The sequence below is a fragment of the Melanotaenia boesemani genome, chromosome 8 (assembly GCF_017639745.1).
Source record: "Melanotaenia boesemani isolate fMelBoe1 chromosome 8, fMelBoe1.pri, whole genome shotgun sequence".
Lineage (NCBI taxonomy): Eukaryota > Metazoa > Chordata > Actinopteri > Atheriniformes > Melanotaeniidae > Melanotaenia > Melanotaenia boesemani.
Genome location: NC_055689.1, coordinates 10,683,194 through 10,708,235, shown reverse-complemented (window position 1 = coordinate 10,708,235; position 25,042 = coordinate 10,683,194). Strand labels below are relative to the sequence as shown.

Here is a 25,042-nt window from a genome sequence, read left to right as displayed (position 1 = left end):
TTCTTCCCTGTGAATGTAAATGCCACCTTTCCTTTGAAGTCAGCATGCTTGTCTTACACACACACACACATACACACACAGTCATGCAACATTAGTGGGCTATTTAAATGCAAGCAGTTCCCTACTGTTTAAAACACAAATGCATCAGGAAAAGAATGTTTCTGCAAATACAGAGATGATTCAGCCCTTCTGGTCTTACCTGCAGTTCTTTGTCAGCAGCCTTGGCCAGTTCTCCGGACAGAATGTCCAGGCGTTGTTTGACTGGGCCGTCCACTGACAACACATGGGCCAACTCACACAGAGACGGATACAGCTGATGGAGAAACAGACCGTTCACTCAGCGTAAAACACAAATCCATTACAAGCTGAAACCCTGGATTAAAAAGGATCCTCAAGTTAACCTGCAAATAACTAAATATACTGTATGCATTTCAATAGGAAAAAAAGTCATTAAAAGGAGCTTCTTAAAGCTAAGACACTACATCTTCATTAGATTTTTTAATCAACAGTTATGTGAACGCAGCATACTGCAGCCAGCCAACATGAAGCAAATGTTGCTGGATTATATATGAGAAAACTGTACTATGAAACAATAATGGAGATAATACATTATTATTTTTCACAATTTCTTCACATTATCATAGCAGTCTCATGTAATGTACAGTATATTCCATCTGGGCCTTTTTTTGTGAAAAATATTAAAAGCACAACAGCTGCAGACAGATGCTGCATGATTAAAACACTGCTCATGCAATCATTTTGCTAAATAATACAGTAAATGTGTTAAATAGCATCACACTTTATGTCCTGCTTAGAAGTGCTAAATAGTGGAAAATTATGGAAAAGCAGGTCCAAATAGGGAACACTGCTCCAGCTTGGTTGTACTTTGATCAGGAGTGTAATTAGGAGCAGAATTCCCCACCTTTCTGTTATTCTAAGTGTGTGACAGTGCTGCACACACAGAGGGGAATAGAAAAAGAAAGAGGAGGAGTATTTGTCTGAATTCAGCCAGAATTTGATACGAAATGAGCCGATTGTTGAGGCTCAGAAGTGAGCATGTTTTTCTAATTGATATTCAAATAAAATTAAATGTCACATTATTTAAAAACTGAGAGCACATGTCAGATGCTGCTGCCCCTCTGTTGTCTGCTAAGGATTCAATGGGGATTCAATGTGTGCTTTTTTTTTTTTTTTTTGAATTGCAGAAGTGTGTGTGTTGATATTTGGGTTATTAATTCTTCATTAGTGTGCAGCCCAAACAGAATTCTTCTCATCTTCCATTTGGTGTAGCCACTCTGCAGTGCTTGCAGCCTAAAGATATGTCTGCCACAAGCATGTCTTTGCAGAATCTTAATGTTTCTGATCTCCTAATTCTGCAGTGTGTCCTGTTCATATGCCATTAACAAGCTACACCATATGACTTTTCTGTGTCTGTGGATTTCCTTTGCATCTCATCCCAAATAGTGATACCAGCCTCGTGTCTGAGCTTCTGTGGGAAAAAGCCTAAAACTTGGAGGGGATTTGCAGTTGTTGCTGCAAGCTTTTTAGATCTTCAAAGGGTGATCATCAGAACTGCTGGCCTGATGGCTTGTTTGACTAATTAACTGATAATTACGATGGCATAGACTCAGCAGGTTTTTATCACAACTTGGCTAGCCAAAGTCTTTTAAATTGCAGCTTATGGTTCACTCAATAAAGACATCGATAAAGCAATACCACATGACTAATTAAACATTATTAGGATTATTAATTGTAACTTATAAGCATTTTATATCCTGTATACTGCATGTGACTACTGAACCTTTGCTAATGGTTTAGACTTCCAGAATACACAGAATATTATAAAAACTCCTTTTTTGGGCGTTAAGGTTAAAGTTTACTGCTGTGTTAAACAGACATTTGTGGTTGAAATGTGCCAGTGAGAGTGTAAATATATTTACTCAACTATTGCTTTACTCCACTTCTTAGTTAATCTAGAGAGGCCATTTCCCTGGAAGGGTTACCGAGGTCACAGAAGGTTTAGTTCAGACAATTCATGCAAGGTTTCCAAAAAAGGCCTTTTGGGCACAGTATATTAACATCTGTTCTCTCAGGTGTGACGAGGTCAAATTAGTCTAAGAATAAGCTTTAATCTCAAACTAACCCTAACAGTTATTAAAAAGAGATTATAACACCTGGACTTTTTAATCTTCAACTTAAGTCCATCCATCCCTTAACATAGAACACAAAGTTGCTGGGGGTGGATGGGGTGGGGGTTGGTATCAGCCGAGAGGAAGGGTAAACCCTGGGCAGCTAATCTTGAACTAAAGAATAATTGGATTACTTAAAAAACACCCATGTTAGTCTGAATTAGCAGGACCGAGGTTGCTTATAAAGCATGGAAATTAACCAAGAAAATTCTAAAATCTAATTGACTGGTGGAGCAAATCCAAGGAAAAGAACAGCCACAGAGAAAAAGACTGCCACCATAAAACATTACTGAGTCTAAGAAAACATTTATCTTTACATAATGGCTTCAAGACACCTGATCATTAGAGGTATCAGCAAACATCTTTAAAAAAAAAAAAGTGATGTGGTTTGATGAGTCCAGATTTAGATGCTCCAGAGAGATGGGTGCATCAAGTCAAGGAAATGAATCCCGGCTAGTTCCAGCTGTACAAACCTGTGATCTGGTGTCGCCTGTTACTCAGGTCTCAGTTATGTGTTCATTAAATGAGAGCAGCTGATTAACTGAATACATCAAAAAAGGATTTAAGGGAGAAAAATTTATGCAATTCTGGAGAGAAATGAATATTGTGACATTGTGCAATTTCATCCAAAGGGTGCCATGGTGACTGTGAAGTGGAATCAAAGCTACAGATAATCCAAGGTGGTTGTTAGTGTGTGTGAGACTTGATTTTTGGCCTGGCAGCACAAACTGGGGGATCTATTTCTATAATTTAAATAGATTTAGCTGCAGTTACTGATCCAGGACACTCATTAATGTAAGACTTATATGTGTAGATTGCTGTGTTGATCCTGATGAAGTTAAACGTGCTCTCAAGTGGATAATTATATAAGAAAATGAGTAATTTTCACTGTTCAGCAGCTTTGTTGATTCTATTAATTTTCTAAAGGTTTTTAGTTTTGCATGCGATAATGAAACAGCATCTGTAGGGAGGCTGCTCGGCATGAGGTGATGTTTGATCGAAGAAAGTTTTGTCAGGAAACCGGAGCCTAATAAAAAAAACTGAAGTAACAACCTGCAGAGCTGCTGGTCAAACACATTCAGCAGAATACAAAGAACAATATTTTCCTCTTAAGTGTAGTGAAGTGAACATATTGAGTGAAAAACTGAGTGAACAGATCTAATTGCTTTCCACCAGGGCATAAAGTCTGCCAGTAAAACACCACCACACATCCAGTAACACACACTACTCTCTAATGTAGTCAGCCTGTAACACGTGATGAGAGTCCACTCACAGCTCTTGAGTTCCTAGCTTCTTTGAGGATTTGTCTGGCCGTCTGGACCTCTTCTCCTTCCTCGCAGCCTTTCAGGACACAAACCTGCTGCTGCACCCGCACACACAGACGCTCCATCACCTGCACACACAAACAAATTTATGAATAAATAAACAACACAAAATAACTTCAATCTACTATGAAAGGTGTTGACCTTATCTCCAAGAGCATAGAGACACACCTGTTCAGCAGTACTGGTGACGAGGCCTTGGTGCAGCCTGAGAGCCTGTTTCTGGGAGAAACGCTGAGTCTGGTTGTTTCTAAGCAGAGCACGCTGGATCTGTCGGATGTGCACAAGCACAGAAAACAAAGCAGCAGTACAGATGACAGGTGTTTGAGAAGTGCAGCGTGCAGGAGACAACAGACAAGTCCATTTGCATGGTAATAAGGAGGCTGCAGAACGAATTTAGATCCCTAGATACAAGAAAGGGATGTCTTTAATTTGTTTTGTTGACTCAGCAGGTGGAAAAAGGTTCCTGCATCATCATCTTATGTAAAGAAAGATGGAATCAAACAGTCCTCAAGGACGTATGAGGTTCAGATAATGCAGAGACAAACAAAATCAAAGCGTAATTAAAAGCTTTCTATACGACACAGACTAAAGGGATTCTGGCAGAGCGAGACAGTCATTAAAGCCAGCACACACCAGATCTGGTCTGATGTTACAAGAAGTTTCAGTCAGACACTCGGCACTCACACATGCACAGGTGATGTTACGTTTCTGACAGGTGAGCAGTCGTATAGATAGAAGTTGACACGTCATATAAACACATTTGCTCTGTTAACTGCAGCTAACAGGTCCGGTGACATACAGCATTTAGCTAGCATTGGTACTGAAGGAACATGACCAACTCTTTCAGGTTTTACTTGAACCATCTCTCCTAATGATTAGCTAAATCCTAAAAAAAGCTAATGATTAAAGCTTACATAATATTGTCTGCAGCTGTTTTCAGTCTTCATTGTGCCTTTTCAGTAGACGGTTAAAAGTAGAAGATACTGAATCTAGAATGAAGTTAAAAATCTTGACATGTCACATGACATTTGTACAATTTGTTCATAAAAGCCACATCCAGCAAAGCTCCAGGGCTGAGTGGAGCCAAATTCTTTAGTATCAACTTCAATCGTGGAAAACCAGTGTTAAAGCAGCACCAACTCTGAAAACCAACATATTTTAATCACCATGTAAAAAAAAAAAAAAAAAAAAGAAGAAAAAGAACTTAGTGTCACACCTGCCTAATCCTAGAGAAAATTAAAAAGATTTTGAGCTTAAAGAAGGACATGATACAGAAGTCTGAAAACACAAGTTTATTGTTTGTTTTTCTTGATGTTTAAGGGATTATATATGGGTGTTTGTATATAAACTAGTGATTGGTTTGCATGTTTAAGCGCTGCCTCTAGAAATGCTCTTAATAGAGGAAAGTTCTAATTAAGAAGAAAATGTTCAAAGTGACAGAGTAATGGGATTTTGTGGTAGTTCTCTGGATGAGTAGTTTTTAGAAGCTTTTAAAGTTGAACTTGCCTGAACTGACACAGAAACAGCAAAGTAGGAGACAGGTTTGTGTTAATTATCCATGTCTATTTTCTTCAGCACAAAAAAAAAACCTTAATCTTAACCCTTTAAGGCCCAACCCATGTAAAAATTATATAAAAAAAAAAGTCCAACAAAATGTAACTTTTTTTTTGGGGGGGGGGGGTATTTATTACCATGTGATATTTCAAAATGATTAGACAGAAGAAGTCCGAAGAAGAAGACAAGTATCAGATAGTGTTCAACACAATTTTGACCAAAGTTTTTAACATAAAGTGATGCAAAATGTCTCAGAAACAGTATATATCAAATATGACACATTGGGATCTGAATCAAAAACTACCAACCTGCAAAATATGAGTTAAAATTAATTTTGGTGGGTATAAATGAAAACTTACTGTCCGGTTTGGCATGAATGAAGGGAATCATTTCAGCCATTTGTCCAGGCAGTGTGATCACTATATTTCCCATGAAATATTCCAAGATATGTCATACATCCATGAGCTGAGTGTGTGCATTAACAACAAGCTGCTGCTTGAACAAAGTGCAGCTGAATGAGGAGCAAAACTTTTAAAAAGTAAGTAATTCATAGAAAGAAACGTAAAAATGTGCAGGTGGTTTGATGGTGACAAGAAAAGAAAGGTCACTGACAATATATATATATATATATATATATATATATATATATATATATATAAACTAATGTTTAAAGTAAATAATTTCAGACGTGTTAACCCTTCAAAGTTCATACTAAGAAAAACTTTAGAGAAAGAGATTGTCATAGCAAGAATCAATGTTTTTTTAACAAACTGGTCTAAAATCAACACTTATTTTTTGGAATTACATACCTAAACCAGGTGGTAGAGAAGGCTCAAGCAGGTATACTTTTACAAATTTCTAAAAAAAATTATTATAGTTCCTGAAGAATTTGCTCTACCAAATAGTACAACAGGCTGTTGAAGGCTAAGAGCAAACCTTGTTTTTTGAAAGAAATATCAATTAAAACTACTTAAAGAAATGTATGATTAAATGCATTAAGTTGCACTTATCAATCACAATTTCCACCAGACAAATCTATGAGGGAAAAAAGTTCCTTTAAAGCCCTCAGAGGTAAAACTTAAAGCAAGCACATCTTCACTGCAAAAGCAACCACGAAGAAGTTTACAGATGATGCACCGATGGCGCCGTATGACACCAGACTGAAACAGAAACACTGGACTCATCGATGCTGCAGGCGACTGTCATACAGCACGACTGAAATCCGTTCATAGGATCAACCTAAACCACGTCCTGTTACACCAATAATTAATCATTAATCAATGCTCACATCAGGAGGCTGACCTCCATTTAACCCAAAATTTGCTACATTCTTACTACGACAGCAGCATCAACATTTATTTAATCCAACTCTCCCACACCATATAAACAGGGCTGATTAACAAATTAATAATGTACTTGTTCAGTTTACAGATTTTTACCAACCTTTAAAATTTGAAGTAGAGCCCTGTTTGCTCTGCAAAGGTCAGATACTATTTACCATAACAGAAAATGTTTATTAAAATATCTTAACTAAGAATGAATCCTCACATTCATCAAACCACTGAAACAGTCTGACCCTGAGCTAATGCTGTTATTAACCATGAGCATGTTTCTAACACGACACAGTAAAGAAAGAAACCGAAGGCCTCCTCACCTTGGCCAGGGCTTGATCGGTCTTTTCTGGGGCGCTGCGGTACGCCTGACTGATATCACTGAGAGGAAGAGGCATGTACTGCAGGGTGAAGTTACTAAAATTTGGAAAGGGAAGAAACGAAGGCAGAGAAGAAAAGTAACTTTACTGTTGCAATAACAAACAGGAGGAATCACATTAATTAGAACAAACAAAAACTGTTCACGGCTCTTTTTAATAGTTGTCACTAATTCCCAAATGTGCTTATACCCACAGACGGCCATTTACACGCAGACAAAAAGTACAAACTTCACAGACACACACACACACATCTTTGACTGACACACATGTCAGAAGACTGATGAAACACTGTGAAATAGTAAACAGTGTACAGAGATTGTTATCTGCCTTTTATATGGCTGTGTGAGTGATCAGATTTATGTGTGTATCCCCTCTTCAAAAAGACACGCGTGTGTGCTGCGTTCGGCTTACTGCTCCAGAGCTCTCGCCACGTCTTGGAAGCCTGTTGCAGTGGTGTTGTTGCGATCCCACGTCACACTTCTGAGAGGGATCAAACCAGCAGGAAATAGGGTGAGACAGGCACAGAGATGAGGAAGAAGAGGAGGATCAGTCTCCTAAAGCTCCTGAAGCACGCACACACACACACACACACACTTGAATAGACCTTTCTTTTCCTACACACACAAACTAAGAAAAGTCCGCAATGCAACTAAAGAGCTTCTGTAATTTTACTTAGTATGTCGTTCACTTACACTCAACAACTCCAACTCCAGTCACTCATCCAGTGATTTCTTAACTTTCTTTCCTTTTACTTAAATTCCATTTATACCTCTCCTTCTGCCCCCCTACCTCGTTTTGCCCTAGAAATGTAATAATCAAAACCCATATCGCTCTCCTTAGGAAGTCTTCTTTCCTTCTCACACTGATTTACCTCACCATACCTTACACTTTGGGCATCTTCCACTCTTATCTTCCCAACTTTTTTATTAAACACAAAAAAAAAAAAATCATCAAAAGTCCAAGAACGAACCTGAGGGTTGTGTTGATCTGCAGAGCTTTGCTGAGCATCTTGGCTCCGGAGTCTTCCAGAAGGTTGCCACTTAGATCCACCTTCCGGAGGCAGGCGTTGGAGCCCAGGGCGTTGACCAGCACTGTGCCCCGCTGGCGAAGCTTCGAGTCTGCCAAGGAGAGGGACTGTAGAGCCTGAGGAAATTATGGAGGAGACACAGAGGAAGGTTGGAAAATTTTATGATAAAGCAATCAAGGAGTTTACAATGTGGATTTAAAAATTTTTTTTAATCTTTATAATTTTCAAATGTATTATTGTAAAATTATTCAAACACATAAATAAAATGCTTTTTTGGAAGTTAATACTCTGCAGACATCCTTTAAGTAAATACATGTATATTCATATTTTAGATTACATTTAACCATTTGCAAGCTTCTAGTTAAAATCTAAGAAACTAAATCTGCATTCTGAGTTCATCACACCGGAAAGTGTCTTATCAATCCTTTGGCCAAACATGAAGGATTTAAACAATAGTCAAATATATAGAAATGGGTTTCAAAATCAAGAAAAAACAATCAGTGTTTTCTGATCTGAGACACTTAGTGTGTCGGCTAAAAGTTTGCTTTAACTGCTTTAACAAAATGTTAAATAGTTTAACAACCTTCCAGCTGGGGACTAAGTTAGCAAAGATTTTTAAACTTTTTAGTACTCACTTTCATGCATGTGTTACCTCCTACCATCCATGTGTCTTAACTGTTGGTGTAGCTGTAGTAGTGGTTATATCCTTTAACCAAAGTTGGCTCTGCTAAAGGTTTGTACAATTACCAGGAGAAAATTAAGATGTTGATGATAATACACAACTCTCTACTAGCATTGCTTTGCATGAACTCAGTGCTCACTCATTCATTTAGCCCTCTAACCTCTGAACTGAAAGGCAAGTAGAAGCACATAGGCAGCTAAAAAAAAAAAAAAAATCAACAGAAGATTGCAAAATGGGCTTTTCCATCCAAACAGCATAAATCTAATTCTTTGAGCTTGTGTGTAGCAACTTCCACACCTGCAGTGCCACATATCTACGTTGATCTGGCCAAAATTATCCCACTTCTTTTTCAACTCAACTTAATTTTATTTGTAAAGCACCTTAACACAACAGCTGAAACAAAGCACTGAACATACAACTCTTAACTTAATATGCACCTGCAGTTTAAGTAAGCAGCTTAAATTTAGTTAACTCTGGCATTAACAGGATACAACCACTAGCTAGCTGTCACACAGCTAGATGATGTCGTTAGCTTGTTTATGCTAATACATTCTACTAGATCTACTTATGACATCAGTGTTAAGGATGGGGCCGACTTTAGTTTGCCTTAAATACTAATCTGTTGCATCCTGGATTTCAGGCTACCCAGAATATTAATTTAAGAAATGAGGGATCTAAGCATAGCATTTCATGAGACACACTCAAGTTTTGCCATATAAGGTTCTCTGTCCTAGAGACTCACTGGATTCACACACAAACATATGTCCTGAGCACACGCACATCTTATATGTAACCAAATGGCCTGGATGTGATTGGAGGATAAAGCATCCTGGAATGTCTTTGTCTAAAAAAAGAAGTATATAAGACACAGCCCACAGATAGCGGGCAGGTCTTTGTTCTGGTTTTGGACCTCTAGATTTTTCTACAGAAATCTGTATTGATGCCTGAACTTTTGTAATAAACTTCTTTTTATTTTTCAAGTCAGCGTCCAGAGACGTTTTTGCCTGAAAGCCAACTTTTCCACATCTCCTGATCAAGATACATCAGAAACATAAAAAATTATTTCAACACCCCAATTACATCATCATTGTCAGTTCAACATGTTGTAAGAAACTGTTTTCTACTCCATACATTTCCATGAAAATATTACCTTTTTTCTTTACCCAGACTTCAAATTTTTTAAAGTCCAAATTTAAAATTCACACTTCTATAACATACTGAACTATACACACTTCTTTGCAAGAGTTAGATGACAAGATCAATACTTTGTTTATCCCAAAGAAAAAAAAAACAACAAGACAAAAACAAATAAAACAACCTGGAGCTGCAGTAGAAGTTCACTCAGAGCCCAAAAAGCACTAGAAAAACTTGCACAACAGAAAACTAAAAGTGTATTTATGAACTTTAGAGGTGCCTTTTGTTATCTTTAGACTCAATCTCTGTTCCTCATTTCCAGGATATGTACTCAGGTTAACCATCTTCTGACTGTAGTTTTATATTCAAAGGACATGAAGTGTAAAATCATGTTTCCAGAAAGTTAAACTAAGTTTGTGTGCAGTTTCAAATTGTTGCATTTAATTAAGACTGCAAGGAGTTCTCATTCTCTCATGTTTGATTCTTGCTGCCTTTCTTCACATGGGGCTCACAGCGAAGAAACATGTCTTCAGGGTGCATTCAAATGATTCTGAAGTTTGTGTTGCCATCACTTAGTGCATAAGATGACTAACCAAGATCTGACAAACTAGTTATGCAGTTCCCTTAAGTGTCTGCTTCCGCACCCGCCTGTGTTCATGCACATGCACACAAGTATCAGTTGGTAGTCTGTGAAAGAGCATCGTTGTGAGCTATCACCATCAACAGTGGTAAATAATTGAGTAAGCATCTTGTCATGCTTGATTTGCAGAGCAGAGAAAAGAGAGCCTCGGGACTCTCGCAAATAAACTGAGACCAAATGAATCATTCTTCATACTTACAAATCTGACTTCTGAGCATGTTTGCACCTTGTATGTGGCAGGTGGGAGACATGAATGGGGACGAAGCATGCTTTTGTGTTTGTGTGTGTGTTAGGTGACAAATCTGTGAGGTGTGTGTAGGCGTGCATAACACCACAGAGAATGTGTGTCCACAATATGTTACATAATCAAACTCACACACTCTTCTTCTTGCACCAGATGAACCAGTTTCTGCAGGATTTCATCCAGCACCCTGAGGAGTCAGAAACAGAAATCTTTCATCATCTGCATCTTCAAAACCATCTGCACCGCTGGATGCAAGCTTGGTCCGTACCTGCCCTTGATGTTGAAGTTCTTCCCCAACAGCAGGTGTTTGAGAGAGGGGTGCCGTGAGAGTGCTGGGATGACAGCCAGCAAGTCAGCATCCAAACCTAATCCCCACACAAAAACACACATACACACACGTTACTAGAGTACAAGTGCAACGCCAGCAGTCTCATGCTCTATGGATAAAATCCCTCATCCAAGATGACCTTTAATTACATAATTCTAAATACCAATAAAATATGAGAGCAGGCATGAAACTTAAACTTAGCTTTGAACTCTGAAAGCCAAGATATAGATAGGTACATTGAATAGAAAGGTTCATATTTTTACCACTTACAACTGACAGTTTCTGGGCTCTTTAGCAGTTCTGGGCTACGCACCCAGCGGTGACTCATCATTTAATCTGCCAGGTGTGAACATTTCTGGCACACAAAGCTTTGTTTTCTGTTTTTCTGTGCTTCATTCTGGAAGAAAATCTCACTTCCCACTGAAATTCCGAAATATTCCCAATTTACTCCCCCTCTCACGCCCACTCACCTTTTCAAAGCAGCTAAAAGAGAGGAAGCTGTAACCATGGCAAGATATGTCAGCATGGAGCATTAAAATGCCTCATTCAGACAGAAAAAACAAAATATCTGTGGAGAAATAAGCTCATGTGCTTTTACAGAGATGCGAAGCAAGTTTATTTAGTCAGTTTCCTGTAACACAACAGCAGGAAGCAGCAGGGAGCAGGAAGAGGGAGACAAACAGCATAAATGGATTGTGCTGGGAAAAACATATTAATGCTAACGATTCTATCAAAATAGCACATGACTTAACAGCTGTTCAGGGAATATGGTGGTCAGTTCTTACCTCTTGCTGTTTTTGTTAGCAGGTTAGGAGGTTACAACTTTAGAAGCTAAGCAGTTCTGAACTCTGCAATGTTGAAGAACAAACCTCACCCAGCATGTTGTAGCTTCACGGTGGAGGGAATTTCTTTATGAAATACCTGCCTTTTAAACATGGACTTTTACAATACAGTGGGGGAATTTGACTGACATCCCCAATATGACAGGGAGAGCAGTGTTTTTTATGTCAAGAGATAAAACATTGGACCTTTACTAAAACACGGACACGCTCATTTTCACTAAAGTTGCTGTGCTTGGAGCCAAAAGACCAGCTGGCAGCCCACTCTCAGTGTCAATGGGAGGGGCCGACTCCTGCAACACCGACCAAAATACATTTTTTAATCACAAATTCATTCTTATCAGAAACTGAGGTCCAACACTGTCTGTAGAATGCTGCATGTTATTGTTGCTTAAAGGCTGATTTGTTGGATTTTATTGGCACAACTCTAATTCCATAAGTCTCCTCCGGGATCTGGGAGATAGCAGAATTTACTGAATCTACATTAAGTAATGCGAGTATGAATGTAGAGGGGAAAACATGCTCCCACTGGCAGTGCAAAGTCATTTTAAAGGCTTGTTTTAGCAGGTGCATCTGCATTTATAAACAAGAATTATCATTCAAGAAAGGATCCAGGACATTTCTTTAAGGTTATTGTGCTCTGCTTGTTTAAATTCCTAAAGAAATTTGCTGAATGTTTGTCACATTTGGTGTTCAAAACAGAGAGCAAAGCAAAGGACTGTGATCCCAGTTAAGCTTGGACTGGCTAGGATAATAACTGGACTGGACTGTTAAGTAGCTAGAGTCCAAAAATCAAACAAGAGTAAGACCACATTCCTCTCCCAAAAGTAATTGCCCATCTTCTGTTCCTGTATGTTTACAGAGTGAGATTCAACTGAGAAAATCATAAATAATCAAGATTTACAGCTTGAGATTCAATGATAAAAATCACTATAATGATCTTTATGTGTACCTATTATAACACCAAGTTACAGGACTTTTAATGATTTTGCAGATCACATCAACTCAAAGTAAACCTGGGACAAGACCAGTAAAAAAAAAAAAAAAAAAAAAAAAATATACTGATCCATAAAGCACAAAGGATTACATCAAGTCCTTTGCTCTGGCCAATCAGCAGTCATAAGAGACCTCTGTGTCACATTTCACTATTGTTGAAGGTTCTTGCGCATCACTGATTTTTCTGCTTGAATAGATGAGCCGTCCCTGTTAGTGGTATGTTACAGCAGGTGTTTTCAGCACGGTTGTTGAAATAACATCAAATATTAAAGAATAAATGCATCACTTATGTTTTATAACTGTTGTCTCAGGCTGTTTAGATGATAAAAAACTGAAATTCGTCTTCATGTAGCTTGACAGGGCAGCCATTATTGATTGTTTTCACTATCAAATCTGCAGACCCCTCAAACACCCACAAATAACTTTTTTGGCTTCCGATGTACATAATTTAACCAACATGTTTACATGTGTTTGTTTGGGGAAAATTTACTTCACCATTATAATCTCTGTTGTAATTTTATTTTTCTAAAAAGATTCTCAGAGCAGATGGTTTTTTCTTAAAATTTCTTCACATGGCACTGGTTAAACTCTCTAGTGCTGAATAATAACACACATTTAGACATTTTTGTTCCATAACAACACCCTTTTCTCCTTAAAGTGTCTCATGTACATCTATACTTCTACATTTACTTTATAATTAATACAGATATTTGCAAAGTTTCTTTCCTTTGCTTTTAATCCATTTAGACAATTTTGAGCTTTACAGAGTAGGTTCAGTTAATAAATTAAAAACAAAATCTGTTCTCTCTCATTTTGTCTCTATTCCGCTGGTGAATCTGAATTTTCCCGCAGGTCTGTTATCGCTGTCACTTTCCTTTCACAAAAAAAGCCATCCTCAGTTTACACATCACTGCTCTCATCTATTTATCTTTTAGCATAATTTCTGGGCCAATTAACCCCTAACCCTTTTTTTTAATATAACAATGATTCCGTCTTTGTGCCTATTAGATAATATTTTCTGCTCCCATCTCCTCCCTGCAATCGACTAAATGATCTCCCAACTCTGCTACCACTAGCATCTAAACCCCGGGAAATGCTGGGACTCCATTTCTCACAATGTCACTGCTCACTGGAGTCTGATTTCTAAAAATCTAAGCTACATGCCTGCTTTTTGCAATAATAAGAACTTTCTTTGAATGATCTCGTCCTTAATTGAAATATGTTAGCTTTGTTTCAAAAGCTGCATATCTGGAGGTCCAAACCACTGTGGGTGTAATCACACAAACAGTCCATCTAAGTGAACCTTTGTGGGTTTGTGTACAGAAATGTTTCCTACCATTGTCAGAAATGTCTAAAGTCCCCACGCATGAAACTCGAGGAAACAGCTCCTGAATCACTCCAGCACCTGCTGACCTTAACTGTGGGAGGAAGACAGGGGTGGGAGGGAACATGATGGGATAACCATGAGTGTTAATCTGCAGAGATGATGACTGAATATACCTGGAGCGAAGACTGACAAGAGCCTACCTCGCAGCCGCTGATGTCCAGGTGTAAATCTGAGATATGAGGGTTATTGGACAAACCCAGGAACAGAGCCCTGATGAAAACACAAGCAGGTTAAGATTGGAAAGAGAGACTGCATGAAACACAAAATGGCAAACTGGGAAGAATTAAATTTAAGTGAGCGAACAGACACAGGAAGAGAAGTGAGAAGAGTTGTAGGAAGTTGAATGGGGAGAAATAGTCAATTAGGAGAGAAAGACAAGTGAAAAGTAATAAAAAGAGATCTAATTCCCACATAAATTCAACAGCTTCTTTCCCTCTTTCTGAGGACCTAAATGGGATCAACCATCCCACCTCTGCCGTTTCATCCAGTTTTATGTTCTCCTTGTGCACAAATAAAAGTTTTAGAGCCATAGTAAAGGATTAGAGTAAAGTAGCTTAGAAAAGAAGATTTATTACTCATTAAGTTCCCAACAGAAATCACCTCAAAGGCTTTCAATATCCATCCAGGAGAAGCTGTCAGGTGCTGCGTGCTTATACTCATGTATACAAGCTCTGCTGGCTGGAAAAAGGCAAGTGCATTTGCACACTGAGGCCCTGCTGGGTGTTGCTACTTTAAAATAAATACATCTAAGAGTCAAGCACCATGAGAAGGTAATGAGGAGGAGTGCTAAGTGGGGACTCCATCCATTTTGGCTTGAGTCCAACATACAGCTCGCAACCATCTTGACTGCTGGCAGTTTGTTTTCCTCTGCTATTGATTGTGGGGTTTTTTTTGTGGCTATAGGTAGTTAACAGCAGGCCATTCACCTTGCAGAGAAACTTTGAAATTGCTATGTTCAATTTATCCCTGCAGGGAAACAGAATCTTTGCTTGGTTGTCTGTGTGCTGGTTGAAAGATGGATCTCCTGGAGCTGGTGAGAAAAGCTGATGAGTCCTGCACAGAGACGTGTCAGCAGGGTGGAAGCCGGCCAACATGGAGGCTTCCGTCTGTGTCCAGCCTTCAAGCCCAGCCTTCAAACGTATTAGCAGACTGGCTCAACTGCTAAACAAAAACGTTTGAAGACTAATGTGCACCTTGATGATAAAATCTTACTGGTGGCTTGGATGCAAACTACACTCCATATGGCACAAACTATTTTAGTATTCAAGCCCATGACAATAAAAAAGAAAAACAACACCTTTGTACTGTAAACAGAGTGGTTCTGCTCAAAGTGAGGGTGGATTACAACACTTTTCTCTCAAGGCTGTAGTGTACCAGCTACAGCAACCAGGATAGAAAACATAAAGGCCCTCAGCAGTGAACCCTCACCTACAACACCCTTCAGCATCATGGGTGGATATATTTTTAACACGAGCAGCTTCAACTTCGAAACATTTAACATTCTCTGAGGCAAAAATTCTTCCTGACAAAGAAGCGGCATCAGTCAAAACTGCCGCCAACAAAAGGCTCCTGGTTAAAAATAGGATTCACAAGTTGTTTTAGTGCCTATTTATAATGAATCACACATCATCATGAGTCTCAGCTCAGCATTATTCTTCACGAATCCATGTCACATTTATATGATCAGAAGGCTGCTGGACCAGACAAATGCCAAAATGGGAATTAGCACTGAACCTCTCAGATTGCTTGTGATTTCCAGAAGTGTTATATAAAATCCCTGTGGATTCAACTAGGCACTATCTGTAGCAACAAAATTAGCTATGTAGCATGTACATCAATGGGCTCAAAATAAACCTAAAACACATTTGACAAAGCTCAGGAACTTTTCTAGCTGAATGAAATAACCCAGAAGCAGCCATGGAGCTGGTCGACTCCTCCAAATCCTATAGAAAAGATGCCCAATGATTTCTTCCAGCTCTCTTTTGGCACAGGATACACTGGACCATCCTGGATAAAAGAAAGGAGGTAATCCCATCCCACACTCTCTGTACAATATTTACTGAACATCTGTAGGTTTAGTGCTTGGTTGGATTTTCATTGCAGCGCTGACATCTTTGTCAACATCCCTCCAAATTTCTCCTACCACTTTCCTTAATCCTATGATGTTTTTAAATAATGCCACGGAAAAGGGCTAAGGAAAAGACAATAGGTTGTCACAAACATCAGCACCTGTGATTGGCCAATCTGCTCAAGGCTGCATGGAAATCTCAAAACCCAACTCTAATGGCAAAATAAACTGCTTTCACACCAACTTTTTTATAGTTAAAACTTTTGGAAGAGGTCCCAACACCACAGAATTCCTAAAAGCTCCTTTTATGGGGGGTTTCTTGTTTTTAGCTCTAGTGTAGCAGCTTTACTGGCATGTGGGGAGCCATTGTGGACCTAAACTGAAAAGAATACAATAGAAAACGTAAAAATCTGTGAAATATTATATAACCAGATATCAACACTTAGCATCAGTCTCTACAGACTTAAACTAAACACAGAAGAACAATGTGAGAGAAGCTCTGGGTTTACTGAGCTGGTAGGCAACAAGTTGATTCCAACATAATTTAGATTAGACCATCTGCTGCTGGATAGTTGCTACGCCACCTCAGTGGTCTGTTTGTGGTCTCAATGCACCTGAGAAAAAAACCTTATAAAAGTATCTTGTTCTTGAAGTCAGGCAGGCTCATAATCCTCAGAGAGCCTCAAGGAACTGCTCGGTTTGAAAGCTTAATATAGGCTCTATTAAATTTAGTTTCTTTACTGGATTACTTTACAGATATCATCCATCCAGTTGTACATTAAATTGATTATATATATAAAGACTTTAGAGCAATCCACATGCTTCTTTAATGAATCCAAGACTAACTAACCCTTGTGTTCTGGTATTCCTTTCATATTCCAGATTTTGCTAGAGCTTAGTAGCGGTGCATACAATGGTGTTTTATGTGCTTCTTCATCAATTTATCTAAGCAGTACTGTATTTAAACTTGATGACTCAACTTTATTGTATGAACAGAGGAAATAAAAAGTGTTTTTGCAGTTTATTCTGCCAACTTCGTACATAGTCAAAGATTTTCTAAATGAAGAGAAGATTAGGTTACAAACCGGCTGTCACGGGTGGTGAAACAGTAGTCAGAACAACATAGTCAGCAGAATATTCATAATGTAGCCACATTAGGAAAGCCTGACTCATCAGTATATGCACAACATAAACAGGATGAGGTTACATGAATAAGTGCTGCTGGGTATCATCCACTGTACGGCCAGGAGTGATGGGCTCATTAATTTTGTTTTTAAACACTAATTATGACTTTAATTCATAGTGCCTGCCCCGTCTATTGTTTATTATCCCCCCATTTTCTTGTTTGGCTTGTTTTTACTACAGCTGTGAATCTCACTTTAACATGAAAGCAGACTGTAAAGAAATTTAATGGACTGAGCACATCGTGAAGGCATCATGACACCTTTCACTTTGGCACATCAGATCCACACATCTACATGGTCTACAGTCTATACGGTCAGCTAAGTATACTGACCGTGTAGACCCCCTCTTTGTTATTGGCCCACTCGTTATGTGGCCTTAAAACAGCACTTTCGATGGTACTTTAGCACCTACATTACGAATGTGCTCAGGGCTGATGATGAATTTCTGTGTCACTTAATGAAAGACAGGCTTCCCTCATCACAGGTTACTTTATTTGTTATAGCTGGCTTTAAAAATGATAAAACCTCCAATGTGAGTTTCTTCTCGCTGCTTTCTTGAAATGTTATTTTGATGTCTTACTTGGACCTCGTCATTTGTTTAGCATATCTAGATCTAGATTCATGTTTAACAGTAGAACAAGTTGGACTGGAAATGCAACAACAAAGCTGTCTACAAGAAGATACAGAGCAGACTATACGTCATGAGAAGCTGAGGTCATTCAACAAGATGTTACATATCTTTTATGAGTCTGTGATGGGGAGTAAAATTTGCTTTACAGCCATGTGTTGCGTCAGCAAAATCAGAGCCAGTGACGTAGCCCTTAATGCCTGACCCAAGTAATAGTGGACAGTAAATTATATATATAATTTTTCAATCTGAAGTTTTTATTTGGCCCTTTGATAAAATGAGAAAAAAGGAGCAACAATGTTTTTATATATGTGTGGTTTATCACGGGTTGTTTTTATTAGATCCCCATTAGCTGCTGACCTTTCACAGCAGCTACTCTTCCTGACCAAAATAATCAACTGAATTACAACATAATCATTAATTAAAATTCATTAACATACAAGCTCACAATAACTCACAGATAACAGACACAAGGACACCTGCTCAAAGCACAAAAATAACTTCGGTAACATTACAAACCACAATGTAGTCTGGTGATTCATCCCATGCCACCATTGCTCCGTAATTCACTGTCTCCTGTTTTAAGTTAGTTTTACATGGAGGCAACAGAAAGCAACCTGCTGATGTCTGGCTCGTTATTTCTGGTGTTTTAGTCATAACTACTTTTTTGATAAGACACATCAATGAATATTGCATCCTACAGTCTACGTTTAGCCAGGCTAGATGGTGATTGATAATACTTATACTGGTCTGATAAGGACATTGAAGAACTAAAGCTAGTACACACATAAGGATTTTCTGAATCTGAAGAGATTTTTTTTTATCTATTAGAGACCCCACACATAAAGATAAAAAAAAAAAAAAAAAACTGGCATTGAACATTTTTGATCATATTGCATGTGTGCTCCGGTAATCTCAGCATAGAACACCACATATATACTAACTCTGTCCCACAGCCAATCAAGAATCCAGTTCTCCGAGTCAGAAATTTTGCACGATCAAACATGAGCTAACAAAAATGAAGAACCACCATGGCAACAACCGGAAAACAAACCATCCAGCATGAAAGAGGGCATACAAGATGAAGGAATTCTGGGACTATTGTTATCTGAACTAAAGAAAGAAAAGACTGGAAAAAGACTGGAAATAAATTGGAGACAGCGTGAACACAGACTTTATATCCTTTCTTGCTCCCCAGTCAGCTCGCTCTCTGGATTGGCTACATTCTGTTCCACGTCACAATCTCACGACTCAGGAGTCGTCGGCTTTCCCCACACACAAAGATTTTTGGTCGTAAATATTTAATTGCAAGTTTAATACTTGTGATTGTCGATCACAACCTGTTTTAGAGCTGATTTTCAGGACAGGTTCATTCTTAGCACACTTCAGAACACAGGATAATCTTATAAGATAATCTTTTAAGATTTATAATACTCAGGCGTTTGCCGTCCTTCGTCTGAAGGGGGAAAAAAAAAAGAAAATCAGGACAAAAACAACCTGATAATTTTTATGTGTGTGTCCTGCTTAAGCAAGCTATGTGATATATCAGAATTGTTATAGTGCAGAGGGTATCCACCAGGGGGCAGAAGACAAGTTTCAGAGTGTATACAACAAAGTGTTGAGCAGATTTTACCAAAAGGTTAAGCAAAAGGTCTCAGAAACAGCAGGTATAAAGTATGATACATCAGGTTTCGAGGGGCTAAACAAACTAAATGAGCCGATAAAGACACACCCTCTCCACTTAACAACAGAATATGCTGAGTCAGAAGGCTCCAGAAAAGAACGGTACAAGGCTGTTAAAAACCATTGTTTTTGTGACACATGGCATGACACAGTACATTTAATTAAATAAGGTAAAGCATACACAACTGTTTTTTCAGCTCAACTCATACAAGTGATTTAAACTTAAGATAAAATGGCAGATTTTTACTTTCAAATATTTTATTAAATCCTTGCCTGTGACAGTGACTTACCTCAGTGAATCAGGGGGGACCTTCATAGAGGCCAGGCTGACGTGGGTCAGGCTGAATGCTGAGCTGAAGAACTGGCGGAAAGTTGGCAAAGAGTCTCTCGCTTTTCTGGAAAAAGACAATACAGAAAGAATAGAAAGTTGTTTAAACTGGAGGAAGGATGATGAATCACAATCAGGCAGAACAAATAAAGGCAGTAAGAAAGAGATCGGTGCAGATAAAAGACTTAACCAGAAAAAAGGATGATGGAAGGACAGGATGAAGTGTGATGGAAAATTTGCATCAGATTTGGACGAAAGTCACAAATGAAAAATGTAGAGGGGGGGGACAGATGTTAGCTGTGACATTTAGGTCAGCATTACATCAAGTCACTACCATGAAGTGGTGAAGTTGGCATTTATTACAGCAACTGATTAAGGCATAACACTAATCAATCATCCAAACATCTGCTTGGCAAACAGTGTAACTGAGCCCATTATCAGGGGAAAGCCAGAGTAGCATCGATGTCGTCCTCTGAGTCAGACAGAAGACCATAATGCAATGAATGTTGTGTGCAGATTCCGATCTGTGTTCAGCAATTGTCAAAGCAGCCAATCTGCCACTTCAGCCGCCTATGTACAAATAATACACCACCAGGGAACACGACAAAATGGCCTGTACTTAGGGTCTGTACTTATAAAAAAGTACAAAGGGAGTCTGGAGAGAGTGGGATGAAGTGATGAGTGGCAGGGACAAGGAGAGAGCAACAGGGGTGGATGGATTCATCTTTACAGAACGATAAGGTTTATGTCTTCAGAAAAAATTACATGCTACCTCTCCAGGTAGCCAATATGTTGTTTACTTGTGCAAATGCTTTTTTTTCCCTTTTGTTTTTAGACAATTTTTTTCCACTTCTGCAGTTTGTTTTTATCCTTAACCTAATAAACGAGTTTATAAATTATACAAAAGATGGAATAATTTGAATTATCTATTTTATTTTGGCCTGAGCCTCTAAGACAGATCATCACAGAAATAGCTGCACTGAGTTTCCATCTCTATGACTGCTGAGACCACTTTTTAATTTCCCCATGTGTTTGGCACAGCTGTTTTATAGATATGAGAGCAGTAATGTACTTGCTTGGTAATATGATGAATAATCGCAAAGCCCTTCCAATTTATGGTCCACTTTAGATTCCTTTTTGGACATATTAAAGAGTCACCCCATCCAGTATTTGTCTGCAATGACTCAGAGTTAGGATCCCAAGTAAAAGGAGAACTCAGTGCAGGTTAAAACATACATAAAGCAGAAACAATTACTGTTTATCAAACTAAAATGCAAATGAAGCATCTGATACTGATCAAGGGAAACTTGGTAATATACAGTACCAGCCAAAAGTTTGGACACACCAATTAAATCATATTTAGAGGGTAGTTTTAGAGGGTATTTTTTTGACTGGTACTGTATATGCTGAGGAAGTGATAACTAATAAAATCAATGTAAAGTTCTAGCCCCAAACAATGGAAATATTACTCCTTCAGTACCTGCACGAATACGTATAAAGGATGTGATCATATATTTTTCTCACCAGACTGGAAAATGCTCAGTTCATCCAGTGCTGATTAATACCATATCCCTCACAAATAAGACATTTATTTTGAATGGCTGTATTTTCACAACACATGATCTAGATTTCCTTTTTGAGACCTGGCTGAAACCAGGTGAAAACAGCGCCTTTTCGGAGCTCCCCCCACTGCTGTGCAGTAAGCCAGTAGCCTAACGAGTTTAAAGGCCTTTTGGATTCCTTTGGTCTTTCTCAGTCTGTTAGTGTACCAACACATGAGCATGGGCACACACTTGATCTTGAACATTTTTCATGGGCTTTCAGTTTCCCTCAGAGAAATAGTTGACACTGCCATGTTGGATCACTTTGCCATTGTTTTTGACTGTGCTGCACCCCCAGCTGCCAATAAGCCTGTCTCCTCAGCTTGCAGATGCTGTATCTTTTAGCTGGAGAGTTTTCCATACCTTTAGGGACTCTCAGCTGCATGCAGACAGTGGACTGGTTCCTCCTCTTTGCACATATGTTCTGCTATTCCTCTGTTGCCCCTTTCGGCAAAAAAAAAGCACCAAAAAGCACTGGCTGAAAGACCGCACCTGTCTGCTCAAACAACAATGCAGACAGGCTGAACAATGCTTGAAAAAGGACAAATTGCATGTATCCCAGGGCTTGGTAAGGGTCAGTTTGGTTGTTTACTAGAGAGCTCTGAAGGAGGCCAAGTTCAAATATCTTTCCTCCATTATAGCCAACAGCTCTCTTCATCCAAGAATATTATTCAATACTATTGACTGTTATTAACCCACGTACCGCTGCCCTGTCTAACGCCTCTACCGCAACCTGTGAAGAGTTTGTTTATTTCTTTACTGACAAAGATGCATCTGTTAGACAAAATATTAGTAACACTGATGTCTCCTCTGATGACGATCTGTCTGCTCCTCCTGCGCAGTATGCCGCTTTCAAAGTGGTTTGAGACTATTTCTTTGTCTTTTTTAACCAAGATGGTTAGTGGCATGAAACCCACTGACTGTCCCTTATCAAAATTTTTATTCTGTTAGGTCAAATCTGCTTGTTTTTATAAACTCTTAGTTCAGGGTCTGTCCCAGCTGCCTTCAAACATGCTGTGGTTAGGACCCTCTTAAAAAACCCACACCTTGGCCTCCTCCGTGGTGTCCAATTTTAGGCCTGTCTCCCATCTTTCTTTTCTTTTCAAGGTTTTAGAAAAAGCTCCCCCCTTCCACCAATTATATTTTTAGAGGTAAACATAATTCTGGATAAAGTCCAGTCTGCATTCAGATCCTGAGACAGCCTATACTCAGCAATGTTAAAAGTGCATAATGACAATGCTTTGTCTGTGGATGCTGGGAACCCTGCTGTGCTGGTCCTGCTGGACCTCACAGCGTCCTTTAATACAGCTGAACATGCAGTTGTTGTATCTCGCCTGGAGCAGTATGTTGGTATCCGTGGAAACGCTCTCCAGTGGTTTAAGTCATACCTGGTAAATAGGAACTTTTCTGTAATGATTGGTGATCTCTACTATTCACATGCAGCTCTCTCATGTGGGGTGCCACAGGGGTTTGTTCTCGTTCCTATTCTCTTTTCATTGTATTTGCTACCTTTAGGATCAATTATAAGAAAACATAATCTGTCATTTCATTTTTATGCTGACGATTTGCAGATATACTTGCCTATGAGACCAAATGAAAATACTGCATGTATGAAGCTAATGGATTGTATAAATGATGTGAAGCAGTGGTTGGCACGGAACTTGTTGCTCTTGACAGACAGTTTGAAACATCACCTATGTCGAATGTTTTCACGAACTGTAGTACTCTGGCCCCCTTTTTTAAACCACATGTTAAAAATCTCAGCGTAACATTTGACAGTTGGCTCAAATTTGATAAACAGATTAGTTCTGTTGTTAGAACAAGCTTTTTTTAGCTTCATCCTTTGGCCAAAGTGAAGCCCTTTCTCAGTCAGCAGGATCTTGAGAAGGTAAGGCATGCATTTATAAGTTCAAAACTGGACTACTGTAATGCCCTTTACATTGGCCTCAGTCAGTCTTCAGTTTCACGTCTCCAACTTGTACAGAACGCCTCTGCCCACCTACTTGTCTGAGATTTTAATTATCCGTAATCCTGTGTTCTTCCTGTGTCCCAAGGTCGAGATACAAACAATGGGGTGATCGTTTTTTATTTTGTGGTTGCTCCTAGATTGTGGAACAAACTGCCCCCCCCCCCCCCCCCTCCCGCATTTGCATCCCTACTGATCTCAGCCTTTTTAAATCAAAACTGTAGACACACTCTTTTAAATTGGCTTTTTTATTGCGATTAGGGCAGTCTTGCTTTTAAGGTGTATTTTGTTATTCTTATTTTGTCCAATTTATGCACTTCTAGAAGGTTCTTAATACTCTGCAGCAGTGTAGCACTTTCTAATTGTGTTTCTCTGTGTTTTTACATACTTTTTATGACTCTGTTGTGAAGCACGTTAAGTACCTTTTGGTTATTGTAAAGGGCTATAAATGAAATTTAAATGATTAATTACTTGATTTACTGAGAAAGTAATATAATGCAATGCATATAAAACATCTGGCAGGAATCAAATGAAACCTGGTAGTATAATACACCGAAGAAAGGGATAAACAACACAGGTTTGTGGTATTGAGGAACTTGGCGTTGTCAAGGGCAGCAAGCACAAGAGAACAAAGTAGAACAAATTTAAGCTGCATAAGGAAAGAAAATTTACATTTATTTGTCAAAAAAAGAGAAAAAAACAGGAATAGGGTTAACTAGAAAACATAAAATGGAATTCTAAACAACACTAAAATCAAGAAACAAAACCTCAAAAAATCCCACAGACCACAACCCCTAGTAATTTACATTTTTATGAATGTGTTAAAATTAAGATCATCAGAATGTAAATATCCAGTAATCAAGTTGGCTTGTACTGAAAATAAACTCTGCATGCTCCTATGCACACATACAGGGAGAGGAAAAAGTATTCGTCATACATTTTTAAGAATGCGCCAACGTTTCTCCAACACAGAGAAAACCATGTTAACTTGGCAGCATGATAAAACCAAATAAGGGAAAATATGACACAAAGATGAGAAAAAGAAGAGTAAATTAAGTTATGGAGAAAAAAATAAAATCAAGAGGATCACGAGAAATGTAAAAGGTCAAAAGTAAAAAGAAGATAAAGACATTAAGATAGCATTACAAGCTGCAAAAGCGATAACTTCCCAGTGTGTGGAACACCAGCTCTCCTCTGGCCTATTTGTAATGATTAGCATATAGCCTGTCGAGCCTCCACAGCTACAGAACGGCTTCTGTCGCATAAGCAGATACGGTGTCACTGTCTCTCTTACATAACACTCTCTGGAGAGCTGTATCAGCAACTTATAACCACACGCACACGTGTGAGTAACAGTATCTACATGGATTGCTCATTGTCTCTCCAAAGTGCAGACACCTGTACATGTACACTTGCAATGAGTGAAGAAGGGGTCTGAGGCAGCTGATTCTATATTCATGAGCCGCAGTCGAGCTGTTCTTATCAGCTTGGTTCAGCTTTGTGGCTCCATGTTGTCACCGTATGACAG

The 25,042-nt window shown here is 38.8% G+C and overlaps 1 protein-coding gene across 5 annotated transcripts in view; it reads right to left on the bottom strand.

Annotated features, from left to right (window-relative positions):
- Window positions 1-25,042, bottom strand: part of carmil3 (capping protein regulator and myosin 1 linker 3) — a 130,329-nt gene that overhangs the window by 18,997 nt on the left and 86,290 nt on the right. For all 5 annotated transcript variants that reach the window (XM_041992025.1, XM_041992021.1, XM_041992023.1 and 2 more), the window contains exons 16-26: window positions 19,910-20,014; window positions 14,197-14,266; window positions 14,006-14,087; window positions 10,775-10,871; window positions 10,639-10,693; window positions 7,750-7,922; window positions 7,191-7,259; window positions 6,723-6,816; window positions 3,683-3,781; window positions 3,463-3,582; window positions 200-313 (exon numbers count right to left, since the gene is read on the bottom strand). In XM_041992025.1, the coding sequence (XP_041847959.1) occupies window positions 200-313; window positions 3,463-3,582; window positions 3,683-3,781; window positions 6,723-6,816; window positions 7,191-7,259; window positions 7,750-7,922; window positions 10,639-10,693; window positions 10,775-10,871; window positions 14,006-14,087; window positions 14,197-14,266; window positions 19,910-20,014 (1,078 nt within the window). The remainder of the gene's footprint in view (window positions 1-199; window positions 314-3,462; window positions 3,583-3,682; window positions 3,782-6,722; window positions 6,817-7,190; window positions 7,260-7,749; window positions 7,923-10,638; window positions 10,694-10,774; window positions 10,872-14,005; window positions 14,088-14,196; window positions 14,267-19,909; window positions 20,015-25,042) is intronic.